The sequence below is a fragment of the Lissotriton vulgaris genome, chromosome 7, assembly GCF_964263255.1.
Source record: "Lissotriton vulgaris chromosome 7, aLisVul1.2, whole genome shotgun sequence".
NCBI classification, from domain to species: Eukaryota; Metazoa; Chordata; class Amphibia; order Caudata; family Salamandridae; genus Lissotriton; species Lissotriton vulgaris.
The window spans coordinates 702,435,137-702,448,093 of record NC_141695.1 but is presented as its reverse complement, the minus strand read 5'-3'; the positions used below and the strand labels follow the sequence as shown (position 1 = coordinate 702,448,093).

General features: G+C 49.1%; 1 protein-coding gene across 1 annotated transcript in view; it reads left to right on the top strand.

Moving 5' to 3' along the window:
* The window catches only part of CACNG1 (calcium voltage-gated channel auxiliary subunit gamma 1), a 148,697-nt gene extending 139,816 nt beyond the window's left edge, over positions 1-8,881 (top strand). Inside the window, exons 3-4 of the mRNA XM_086930937.1 lie at positions 451-588; positions 8,497-8,881. Of these exons, the coding sequence (XP_086787063.1) occupies positions 451-588; positions 8,497-8,723 (365 nt within the window). The 3' untranslated portion in view covers positions 8,724-8,881. The remainder of the gene's footprint in view (positions 1-450; positions 589-8,496) is intronic.
* Positions 8,882-12,957: the final 4,076 nt, after the last annotated feature.

Genomic DNA, 12,957 nt, shown 5'->3' with positions numbered 1-12,957 from the left:
TGTATACAGTGCAGGTTCAAATACAAAGGGTTTACTCATTTGCATTGGGCTACGCCCATAAAGCAACACACGTATATGATTGCGCTGGCGCACACCTTGAATCTTGTACTAGCACAATCCACATTAGAGAAGAAGAAGCCGCAAGCATGTGTGGCCCGTTCAATGATACCAAAATGCCCAGGGGCGCAAACAAACAGATGCATACATGCGTTGCGCCCCAAGGAACATTGTATAATATAGCTCCAGGACATTTACAAAATGTTCCCTACAGATCCTGTCTTCTGGAGTATCAAGCAAGTTTCTCATAAACTCATAGGTCTGTGTGCTGACGAGGATGCAACCCATGCACTGTCTGTCATCCATAGTAAGCTTGAAGGCATGGAGATACCTAAGTGAAGGAAAGTCTGACATTTAGAGTCGTCCTTATTTTTCCTTATTTTGTCGTTCTAGAGTATAGCATCTCGGCAGCAGCTATTGCCATCATCGGAGTTGGATTCATGGTGATCGCGACAATCTGTACCCTTTTGTCCTTTAAGGAAAAGTTGGACTACTTCCTGAAGCCAGCGGCCATGTTTTATGCATTTGCAGGTACGTCTCATCTTCAACGTAAACCTGAATGAAAATGTCTGTGTAAATCTCAATGATCATTTTATACTGAGAGTTTTAAATAAATGACAAGTCCTTATTGAATACTTGCATATACATCTCTTCTGATTTCTGTCATCTTATTAAAGGGCGGGAGTTACCACAGGAGTGCATCTTTCTATTGTACAATTAAAAATAAATGTTTCACTTACCCTAATATGGAGGCTGTATTGTGAACAATCATGAGTCAAGGTACTAATTTGCCCCGTTTTGTAAAATATTAAATAGTGAGGATAGAAAACATTACCGCTGGTTTTGATTTTGGGTAATGACTTAATACAATTTTTTCTACCGAGGGTCATAATGGTAATAAAACGACTTGATTTACTAAGCACAGTTAGGTAAAATGTAGGTCTCCTATCCACAGACTGTAGGATCTCACTGCCTCTACAGAAATCATAAAGGACATATCCAGAGAGATTATGGATGTTGTTTTAAAAGAAATAATCAAAACGTTGCCTTTTTCTTAACAATCTATACAGCTTCAGTATGTGTTTTGTTTTTTCTCTTATTATGTAACACTGCAGCACCGTATTTGTACTGAAGATAACACAAGTTAAGATATTGATAATCCCGGGCAAAGAAACCTGTACAACCTTTTATTCGTCCCGATCAGGCTGTGGCCAAATTTGCTGTTCGCAGCAACTGTGATATCACAGAATTGAAGAAACAGAAACAGCCCCTAAACGTCTGATTGCCCTAATGAAAACCATGCCTATTCTTGATTGTAAAATACACATTATCCGGTGCAATGCTAGCCAAGCATTTAAAAAACAAAAGGCTTACAAATTTGGAAATAAAAAAAAAAAAAAAAAAGGCTGAGCTCCAGGTTGACTTCTTGGTACAGATGTTTTGCTCCACAATTTAGTAAGATACACTTCATCACTCATTGCCTATAATGCGATGTGGAGTGCAACCACTGGTACAAAGCACAGGCCTCCTACCCACCATTCTGTTTCTACTAACATCAATATTGCATGCAGCGTTCCATCTGATCACCAATCGAGGCTTTTTCATGCTAAACCTACCGCCTCAACCCCAAAGCAACTGCATTAACTCAGCATGCATAGAACTCTAACGCTTGCTATAGGATCTCCATGGCCATCCACACAAACATATCTCCCTCTTTAGTTTACCAGATAAAAATCTTGGCAGTCACACAGTACCTAGTTTCTGGCTTGTTAGACTTCAGATCCTGCAAATCTACAAAGAACAAACCTGGAGACTGTCCTTCTCTTGGCACGTCTGTGTCTAGAGTGTGAATTGACTTTCCTCTTATCCCTGATGTCTAGCGCGTCCCTAGAGTCCTTTAGGAGTCAGGAGTCACCTCTTCTCCATCTTACTACTACTCAAAGTGACCCTCTTTTCTTCCTCTGCTTCCCTCTCCTCATGTCACTCTTTTACTTCGATATTGTATGATCTCTCTTTGCTGTGTAAGCACTGTAAAAGTATATGCTTCTGTAACTTTGTATCTAAAGCATATATAGTCCTGTTGCTACCTACCGTGGACCATTGCCCCTAGGTGCCAGGTCTGTGCTAAATAAATACCCCCAATAATAAAAAACCTAGTGGATGCCTGGGTGCTCATGCCTACGGTCAATAAAGTATCGTGATCTTGTTGGTTAAACATGCTTTCATCTAAAATTGAAGGCTCTGAACATGAAATATGCCTCATATCAAACGTCTTCCCCCAATTCAATTCAGGGTGCAAGGGTTTTTTGATCAGAATGCACTGATATAAATCAATTCATGTGTTTGATGCCACTAGTTTTCCAGAATATGAGTATCTCCTTTGAGTTCAAACACCATCTCTTGAAGATCTAAATGCAGCCATGTTTTATATGTTTTGCACATAGTTTGCAAGAGCATCTCTGTATTTGCACGTTCTGGCTAAATTATGACAAAATATGCAAATTCCTTCATTAACCAGTAAGAGTAGTACATTTCAAGAGGGGTGGAACAAGATCAAAGCATCAGAACACTAATGCATATTCAGAAACTAGACATGCATCGGTTCACTCACTGAATTTCCATTGCACCTCGGTAAACTATAGGATGTAGAGAGAGGTCTGCTAGACATGGCCGGCCTCACTTTCAAGGATTCCTTTCATCCATGAGCTTGCACACACAAAATGTTTGTACATTTAGTTATGATAAGAATGTTACTTTTTTCCTGTGGATTTTACACAAATGATACAGAAATCTGTTAATAGATTAGTCCATTTATCTGTTACTATATTAGTAAACACTCAAGATATCCGGCTTTTAATCAAATAACACAAGTTACGTCTCCCTTCCACTCCATTGGCAGGGCAGATCTGGGGTGCATGCATGTAATCGAATTCTCAGGCTCATGTAGTGTGTGCAAGCAGAGGTTCTTCTGCAGAGGAATGATGATCTTGGGTACTCAGGCAGAATCTGAAGTAAAAACACACTTTATAGGAAATTCTATTAAACTTTCTGTAGAAAACATGTCGTAAGTTGATGCAGGAAGGAGTGGCATTTGGAAAAGAATCATTACCCCCAGGTCCCTTATGTCCTCGGCCCATTCATAACTTATGGAGATTACTATCTCCTGACAGAAAATAAAAACAAGAGGAATGCTGGGATATACCTACTGCCCCTCCCCCCGGGAGTATAAAGGTAGAACCTACCCAGCAGCCCTCCTGTTCTTTTTTTCTGTCTTCGACAGAATGACTGATTGATGCTGTTGGTGTGGGAGGCTGCACCTGCTCCTGCTGGGCTTGAGTAGCGTTCAGTGCTCCTGTGGCTCCTCCTGTCCGGCTGCCGGGCTTCTCGGGCAGGGGTGAGGTTCCTGATGTGTCTCCCCCCTGGCCTGCTGGGCTTGCTGGGGGGGATTGACTTCTGCACGGCCATTGTTCCGGTTTTTCCGGCCCTTTGCGGCTGGTGCGCCGCCTCCCGGTTACTTCCGGGTCGCTGAGGGCGTCTCCCCGAGCCTGGCCGGGTGGGAGACGCGCTGCGCTGGTTGATCGATACCGGATCTGGCTGTTGCTGTGTGGGGGCCTTGCTGGTGCTGCTCGGGCCCCCGCTCCGGGTGAGTCCCGCTTTTGCGGTGTTTTGGCATGTACACCCTCTGTCTGTTGTGCTGTACTTTTTGCGGCGCATTGTATTCACGCTTCGTTTGCATGCCTCGGATGGTGGGCGAGGTTCTGGCCCCACCTACCCGAGTTGCCTCTCCTTTTCTAGGGATGGCGGGATCTCCTTCTGACATGTGCCGTGTTTCGGTGCGGAGACTGCTGGAGATGCCGGGGATTGTACCCGGGGCCTCTGACATGCGGTGCATGCGCTCTTCTTCTCGTGGCTGCATCTGCTGTGGCTTGCCTGAGAGCGTGGTGCGGTTCCCTGGCTTCCCCCGGAGGGTGCTCGGGTGCGACTGTTTTGGTCCGCCTCATTTGTTGCATGTGTTTACAGATGTGCTGGAGCACTGGGCCGTGCCTTGCCGGGGTTGTGGGTTCGTGCCTCACCTGGGGCGGCTGTTTGTTTTCGTGCCCTTTTTTGCTTTCAGTGTTGTGCTTGGATTCGGAGTGCAGGCGGCTCTTCCTTGTGAGTCTGTACCTCCTGGTTCTGCCCCCTCTTGGCTGCTGGTCCTGTTCCCGGGACTGCCTCTGTGTGTGGCGCTGCGCTGCTTGCTGCCCTACGCCATCTCTGCTCGCCTCCTCTTGGTGGGTCTGGGATGGGGGTGTGCGGCGGAGGTTTGTTTGGCCTCTGCTGTTTGCTGGTTGCATGTCAGCTGGGCCGCTGCTCTGCCCCTTTCTCTCTTGGGCCCGGTTCTGGGAGGGGGGGTGTGCTGCCTGCCTTTGTGGTGGGGCTGCTCTGTCCCTGTGGCTCTCCTGTCATGCCCTTTCGACTTGGACGGACGCCTTGGCGGTGAGTGGTCCCGGTTCTTGTCTCGGCGGGGGCGCTCTTCCTCCGGTGTTTCTCGGCGGGTCTCGCTTCTCGCGGTTCCTTCCGCCTTGGCACGGTTCCTCGGTGTCTGTGGGGGGTTGTGCTCTGTCGGCTGCCTCTGCCCTCCTTGGTGCTACCACCCTTGGTTCGTGCATCCTATCGACTCGCCCCGCTTCTGTGTGCGGCGCTGGGCTTTGGGTCTCGGTTTCTGGGGTGCTTTCCTGGACCCTGGTCTGGATGGGTGTGTGCGCTGCTGCCTGCCGTGGTGGCTGGTTAGCTGTTCCTTGGACTCTGTTTTGTTCTGGGTCTGGTGGCTCTGTGGCCCTCTTCCCTTCTGGGTATGCGGTTTCCTTTGGCCTTCCTGTGCACTTGTTGTGCGGGGGCCGGTGTGGGTGGCTGTACGGGATGCTTTCCTTGTCCTCGTTGCCTGCCTGTTTTGCTGCGGCTGGGTGTGGGTGCCTTTCTCCTTGATGTGGGCTCCTCGCTGCCGTGCTGCTGCTCGTCCGCCTCCTGGGTTGCCTTGGCTGGAGCTTCCTTTTGCTGTGTGGTTGGCGGTTTGCCTTCTGGCGGTCCTCCGGTCCCCTGTGCGGCGTTTGGTTGGCCTCCACTCTGGAGGTTTTTGCACCTCTGTTTGGTGTCGGGGCTTGCTTGTGGGCTCTGTGCTGCCTTCCCTTTTGGGGTTTCCTGCTGCTGCTGTTTCTGGGGTCCGTGCTGCCTTCGGCTGGTCCCGGTTCTCCGGTGGTTGGCGTTCCGTGGGTCTGTTCCCTTGGTTCTCTTCTTCGGGGGTTCCCCTGCTCTTGGCGCCTCTGGGGGTGTTTGCCCTTTCTGTTTCTGGCTTGGGTTCCGGTCTCCTCTGTGGTGGCCGGTTCTTTTTGCTGCTCCTGCCTTTGCTTGCTCATGGGTTCCCTGTGTGGTTGGGGTTTCCCTGCCTGCGGGTTTGCGTGCCTTCTGCTTCCGGCTCTCTGCCCCGTCTGGTGGTGGGTCGTTGTTCCTGCTTCTTGGCCCTCTGCGCGGTGGGTCCTGTGGACTCCCCTGGTTCTGGTGGGCCTGCCGTCTGCCTCCTCTGAGGGGTGGCTGTTGTGGACTCTACCCTGCTTGGGGCTCCTGGTTCTTCCCTTCCGGGTCCCTGGTCTTGTCCCTCCTTTGCCTTGGCTGCGCCTGGTTCCTTTCGTGGGTGCCGTTGGTTCTTTGGGGTGTTCTCTCCCCTCTGCTTGGGTGGCTTTTGCTGCCTTGGGTCCGGCTGTTCTGTTCCTCCCGGACTGCGCCTGTTGTCGGGCGTGGTTCGTGGTGTGGGCCTGCTTGGTCCTTCTGGTGCTGTGGCCTTCCCTTTACTGGGTTCTGCTGTTGCCTGGCTTCCCCTCCTGTGTCTGCTGTGTGGTCTGCCTGGTGACTCCTGCCGGCTGCCGGGTTCTGTCTTGCCTCCTCTTCTGGGGGTTGGTGGTTGTTCCCGCGCTCCGCTGTCTGCTCGGTGGCTTGGTCTGGCCTGGTTGGTTTCTGCCTGTCCGCCCGGCGCTGAGGGGTGCGATTGTACTCTTCCTTGGTTTTCTTCCCTGCCTCTTCTGGTGTTGGGGGTGGTGCAGGGTGGCCGTTGTTGTTGCCTCTCCTGGGCCTGTGGGTTTTTCTCCCGGGTTGTCTGCTGGGTCTGCTTTCCGGCCTGCCGGACTTGTTGGGCGGCGTGGCTTCCTCCTGACCGGTGTTCCGGTTTCTCGGCCCTTTGGGGCGGGGGCGCGGCCTCCCCGTTTCTTCCGGGTCTCTCTGCGAGTCTCCCCGTTGCTTGGCCGTGTGGGTGGCACGCTGCGCTGGTTGCTGTGGCCTGCGTTTGCTTCTGCTTGGCTTTCGGCCGGGGCTTTTTGTGGTGGCCTGTTGCCTTGGGCTTCCTCCCTGTTGGCTCCTGTTCTGAGCTGGTCTGCCTTCTGTTTCTGCGTCCTGCTCTGGGGTGCCTGGTTGTGCTCTTGCTGCGGTCCTGGGCTGCCTGGTTGAGTCTCTTCTGGGAGTCTCTTGGGTGGCTTGGCACTTCTTGGCGGGTGCCCTGTCTGCCTTTGGGGTGGCTGGTCCCTGTGTTGTGGGGTTCCGGTTGCTTGTGGGTGTGGTGTGTTCCGGTCTTCTTCTTGTTTCTGGCCGTCACACTGTTGCCCTCTCGTTTTCCCGTCTTGCCTCTTCTGGGGTTCGTTGGGGCGTCAGCGGGGCTGTTGGCTCTCGGGCCTATGCTCTGTTGGGATCTTTTCCTTCTTTATCCTTCCCTTGTTTTGGGTTGGTTCTGCGGGTTGCTTTTGGCTTCGGCTTTGGCTTCCTGTCTGTGTCCTCGGTTGCGGCTCCCGCCGTGCGGGGTTCGTCCCCTGTGCGTGCCCTGCCTTGGGTCTTGCCGGGCTGTGGGGTGTGGTTTGCTTGTGCTTTCCTCCCTGGCTGCGGTTGAGTCTGTGTGGTCCTCCGGGGGGGGGTTTTGCCTTTGTCTCTCTGGCCTCTGGGTTTCTGCCCCGGTCCTTTCCTTGGACTGTTTGGGGTCTTTGTGCCTGGCCTGTCTCTGGTTTGACTTGGCTGTGGTTGTTGTGTCCTTCGGGGTTCCCTTGCTGTCGTCTTGGGTCGTCCGGGTGCTTGGCCCGTCCGGTTGCTCTCCTGCGTTGGTGTTCGGGTTTGCCTTCTTCGGGCTGGGGCTTCCTGCTCCTGTTTCGTCCGCTTTGGCTGGTGTTCTGTTTTGGGGGTCCTTCGGTTCCCTTTTTTCCTCTGTTCTGGGTCTCTTTGTCCTGGTTGGTTGCCCTTGTTGGTTGTTCCTGCTCGGGTTTCCTGGAGGTGCTGGTTCCCTTTGCCTTGTGTCCTCGTCTTGCGGGACCTGGTGGCTTGGCTTCCTGGGGTTTGCTCTTCGTTCCCTGGTGTCTGGGTTTTCTCTCTTTCCCTGGCCTTGGGCTTGGTCTTGCCTTCCGGGTTGGGTTCTGGTGGGCTTCGGCTGTTCTTTGTTGAGCCTTTGATTCCTCTGGTCCGCTTGTCTCCTGCCTGTGCTTGCCTGGGTTGTCTTCTTCTGCCCGCTGCTGGCTTGTTGGCCTGGGGGGTCTTGGCCTTTCTCTTGTTTGGCCTCTCTTCTGCAGTTTGTCCTCTTGCCTGTGTTGGCTTGGGTGTCTGGGCTCCCCCTGTTGCTGGTGGGCTGTGGGGTGTTCCTGAGGTGGACTGGTTGGCCTACTGGTGACCGGTCTGGTCTTCTGGCTGTGCGCCCTTGCTCTTGTTGGGTGTGTGCTAGTCTGGTGGGGTTCCTATTGTCGGGGGCTCTGCCTGGGGTTTCCCCGGTTCTTCCTTTTTCCCTCTGCGGTTGCTGCCCTGGTGTGGTTCCTGGGTTGGCTTCTGTTGGGTTGGGAAGGCCGGCTTTTTTCTGCTTTGGTATTTCTCCATAAGTTATGAATGGGCCGAGGACATAAGGGACCTGGGGGTAATGCTATATTACTTACCGGTAATCCTCATTACTCCTGGTCCCGTTGTCCTCGGCCCATTCATACGCCCCTCCCTCCCTCCCGGGCGGCCGGCCTTCCTGTCTGGGCTTGTTAGTACAGGAGGGCTGCTGGGTAGGTTCTACCTTTATACTCCCGGGGGGAGGGGCAGTAGGTATATCCCAGCATTCCTCTTGTTTTTATTTTCTGTCAGGAGATAGTAATCTCCATAAGTTATGAATGGGCCGAGGACAACGGGACCAGGAGTAATGAGGATTACCGGTAAGTAATATAGCATTCCAGGTCAAAACTGGTAAACGAGTCAGACCTTCTTCTTCAGATCTATAGTATTTGTCCTTTGCGGGTGATTGGATCCACATTATGGGTGACCAACACCCATGGAACTCCAAGCACCCCCAAGCGAAAATTGCTTCACATGCCAACAGTGGTCGATCAAGCCAAAGGAACAATGTCAGGGAATGATGATGGGTGAGAAGTTTTTCCAATATTAACAGATTTCTCCTGTTCCCAGGCCTTTGCATCATGGTGTCGGTGGAAGTCATACGGCAATCTGTGAAGCGGATGATTGACAGCGAAGACACCGTCTGGATCGAGTACTACTACTCTTGGTCCTTTGCCTGTGCCTGCTCAGCTTTCGTCATCCTTTTCATTTGTGGGGTCACTCTCCTCCTCATCTCCTTGCCTCGCATGCCCCAAAATCCCTGGGAATCCTGCATGGACGCAGAACCAGAGATGTAGAAACAACTGTATGCTCAAACTCCATGCGAGGAGTGCTGGGGAAAAAACAGCATTTACATGTTGGTGGACTCACATGTCCTTAAGAAACAGGGGTTGAACTACTGAGAGTTCAACACATTCTATCATTGCAAAAATAGCACCGGTATTGATGAATAGCACTGGTGTCTTTTCACATTATTTTTTAGTTACTTTTGTCATTTTGTTCACTTGTACACTGAACTGGTGATTTGTGCCTTGAGCTAAGAACAATGCGTAGAATAATGTCAATGGCATTTATCCAACAGTATCTTATGCAAGAATTTGGCTGGAGAGAGACTTGTCTTTTTTAAGGGATTGTTCAAACATAGGAAGGACACAACTCATTTTTTAAACCCATGTTTTTTTCAAATTGTGGCACGACAAGACCTCATTGGGGCTCAAAGACACGACTGAGTAGGGTCACAAAAGGCGTGCATGTTGAATGAGCTGTCCTTAGTATTCAGTATTTTGGCTATAACCACCAAGTGTTTTATTTCAGTAAATAATATGTTTGTAAATATGTTTTATACAAATGCTTCTTTAGGGGGGTCATAGATAATCATTTCTGTTGAGAGGAGGGAGAAATCAAAGCTTAAAAGGTTTGAGAAACCCTGCTTTAAATGAAGACGGCTGGTAAAGCCACCAGCATCTAACACTAGCTGCGTGGCGCACAAGAGCTGTGCGCTTCAATGTGCAACTTGGAAGGAGCCATGGTAGATGAAGACATTACAGGGCCCTCGGTCCTCACGGACGACATGTTTACCTGCCAGTAAATCGTGGGTTTGACTGCAGCTTCGCTTCCCTCATGCTGGTTGGCGGGATGCAGTGGGTAACTGGTCTGTCGGAACAAAAACTCAAAACTGAGCTCGTTGTCAGTAGGCAATAAGCAATGCGCATGTTCTCTTTTTTGCTAAATGCAACGCGTGGATTTGAAATTTTATAAAATAGTTTGTAAACAATCATTTTTCCTTGGGACGTGTTTAGTCAAAAGCTTTGCGACCTTGTAAACTTCAGTGAGTAATATGTATTTATTCGATCTAGCAAGTAGATCATTTAAGATAAAAACATGACAAACATACAGAGTATCAAAATAACAGGCAATAATATACAAGATGACTGAAAACGTCTAAAAAAAACTTGTTAAACATACCACAATTTGATACCTTTCTTGAAGTGTTTCACCAGCAGGCAATGATATGTTTGATTAGTCAGTTGGGGCAAGGTGCTATAAAAGCCAGGACATAAAGTGCAGCAGTGAACAAAGTTAGCCTGAAATACAAAAGGATTTGCACGAGGGGCTGGTGGAAATCACAACCAAACTGAGGCATCTCAGGACCCAACCCAGTAAACAAGGAATCTGTGGCAGTGGTCGAAGTGGGGGAAAAAAATGAGGGGAACTGTGGGCGCAGAAACAGAGGGCGGGAATAACCCGTGGATTGGGTCAGTGGGCGGAGTCAGAGGTTGGCAGAAAGAGCAAAATATCCAAATGTTTAGTATTTGTTTCCCATTTCACTAATTGGTTACACCTCATTATGTTATTTAATTTAACCAATGGATACAAATGTTTATTTAAGGTTTAATATGAGTTATTGACATTAAAATCCATTCACAAAGTAGGATACGTTTCCAAACACAGATTTGCTTCCTTTCCAGGAGTCAAAAAGTCCACTAGATAAAACACCATCTCTCTCTACTAAGAACATTAATCACTGGAGTTATCATGACATTTTTATTGTTGCTGAAAATTATTGGAGGTCAGGAAGGAGGCAGCAAGTGCTTTTAAAACCATATTATACTTGCGAACACGACGCCCCACCTGAAGTCAGCGTCAGCCGCGGTCTGTGCAGGTAACAGCAGTGGGGCGGTGGGGCCGGGTGAGAGGGATTTTGAGGGACAATGCAGAGGCAAAATTAATTATTGACTTAATTTTCCCTCAACATTATCCCTCGAAATCCCCCCTTACCTGGCCTCTGTGCCCCACCGCTGTTACCTGCACGGACCATAGCTGGTCAGCCCATGGTGCGGTCGCACTGCCCTAGAGCCACCCTGCTAAAGGGTCCTGTGACCTCAGTGACAGAGTCACTGTCACTCTATGGTGTGCTGCTTCATAGGCCTGCCTGCAAGACTGGAGGTGAACTTCAGCATGGATTTTGGCGGACAGGCATTCAAGGTTAACCCACAGCTGCCACTGCTAGGGTCCAACAGCTGGTGCTAAGACACCAGGGCTTTCAAGGTCTTGCATGCCTTCTATGGTCTGGCATGGGAATGTGCTCCCTCAGGGGGAGTGGTCTGGTGGACTGGTCATGAAGGCTGAACCTAGTTCCCCCGTTCCAAATTCAGCAGCTCGAACCATAGTGCCACATCCTCTCACTGAAAGAAACTCACACTGCCTTCAACTACAACCCAATTGTGCCCCACTATAAACACCTGGATGTGACTCAATTGAAATTACACACTAGACAAAAGTAATATGCTGCCTAAAAAATAATTTAAAACATCCTAGAAAAAGCGAACACTCATAGGGAATCCCATATTAAGTAAAGTATGTAAAATGTAAGCAGGAACAACATGGTTATCTTTTTCTTTTCACACTCATTATTCAGAAATTAGTGAATGCTTTTGCCTGCAAAGTTAAGGGCATGACTACAGGGTCCAGAAGGAACCCATTTCAATGCCCATTGCTTATATCCTTACAAAACGTAAGCAGTATGGTTTTAAAAGACCACATTCATGAACACAGAGCTGCTGTACACATTTTGTTTTCCAATTCACCCATCAAGCTGGTATTTCATTATCGCCATGAATAGTGCACTTTCCCACCCAGGGAAAACAATGTTGTTCAAAGAGAGACGATAAAACAAAAGTAGCGCTACACTGGCAAACACTGTAAAGTGGCGCTAATGTTTTTATTAGGTGTGAATAAATCAATCTGGCCACCTTGCAACCACTCTGTCTTACTTTCATAAGTTAGTTATTTTTCATATTTTGAATGTTTTATTTCTCTCCCCCCTGAGGCTGCACCTAGAAATTGAAAAATGTCAGAAAAAGATGACATTTCCAGCAAAAGTGTTTTTTTTTGGGGGGGTCCATTTCACAGGGGAGCAAATAAACGAATGGAGGAATGAGAAGGTAATACCTGTTTCTTGAAGTCTCGGTTTTCACTAAATGAGGAGGAGCGAGTCAGAAAGAGAGGGAAGAGGAGGAACTAAGAGAGGGAAGGCAGCTGCCAGTGGCAGGAGAACTGGACACTGTCCTTGTCTTCTCTTGACATGAAAGAAAAGGCAGAGTCCTTTTCCTTCTTTGCCCGTTCTGCCCGTCCCTAAAAGCCGAGCCTTAACTATCGGCCTTGGCGATTTCTGGCGTCCAGGAGAAATGTCTAAAATAAGAAAGTAGGGGAACTGACTCAATGAAATTAATGAAGTAGGGGCAAGCCGTGCCCTGCTGATCCCGCCCACTTTGACCACTGCTCTGTGGGAATTACAACAGTAAGCAGCCCAGCAAGTCATAAACGTAATGCAAACCTTATGTCTCAATAGGGAGGAGTCCAAGGGCGCTTGCTCGATTTTTCCAACTCCATTGCTGCCAGTGATAGAAAATTCACTGCCTTGCATGCTAGTTGGATCGGATTCCCTCCTCATAGCTTTGTACAGCTGGTCGGCATGATCTTATTTCCAAGTGTCTTAAAAATGGTTATAGGAGTTTCTTTCTGAGTGATAACAGATGCACAACAAGTGAAGCAATGTTTCACTGCTAAGTCCTCAGAGACAACCTTCCGTGGTAGACCAGGACTGTATCCTTACCAGGGTTAGGTCCATTGATGGAAAAACACCCAGCCTAATTATCATCAAGTCTTTCTTCTTTGTCTCAGAAAAGTATGTGGACAGATATGGCTGAGAGCCCCATGCTGTGCAAGACCACCCACGCATACCGTTTGATCACCAAAGTGCCCTTATCTGTGATAAACATTGAAACGGGACTGCTTTATTAATTTCCCATTTAAAAACAGAATATTCCGCTATAGTATACCAAGCCTCCTCTAATTGTAGTTCTACTATTGACTGTTGTACTGAAGAGAACACAGATTTGTTGGCGTGAGCCTATTTGGCCAACACTGGTTAGCCAAGGAGTTTTCATCTGCGGCCCTCATTCTCCAGTAGTATTTTATTAGGGCATCTAGTCTGGCCGGGCCCTGGTAATGCAGACCAAACTCCAGCCT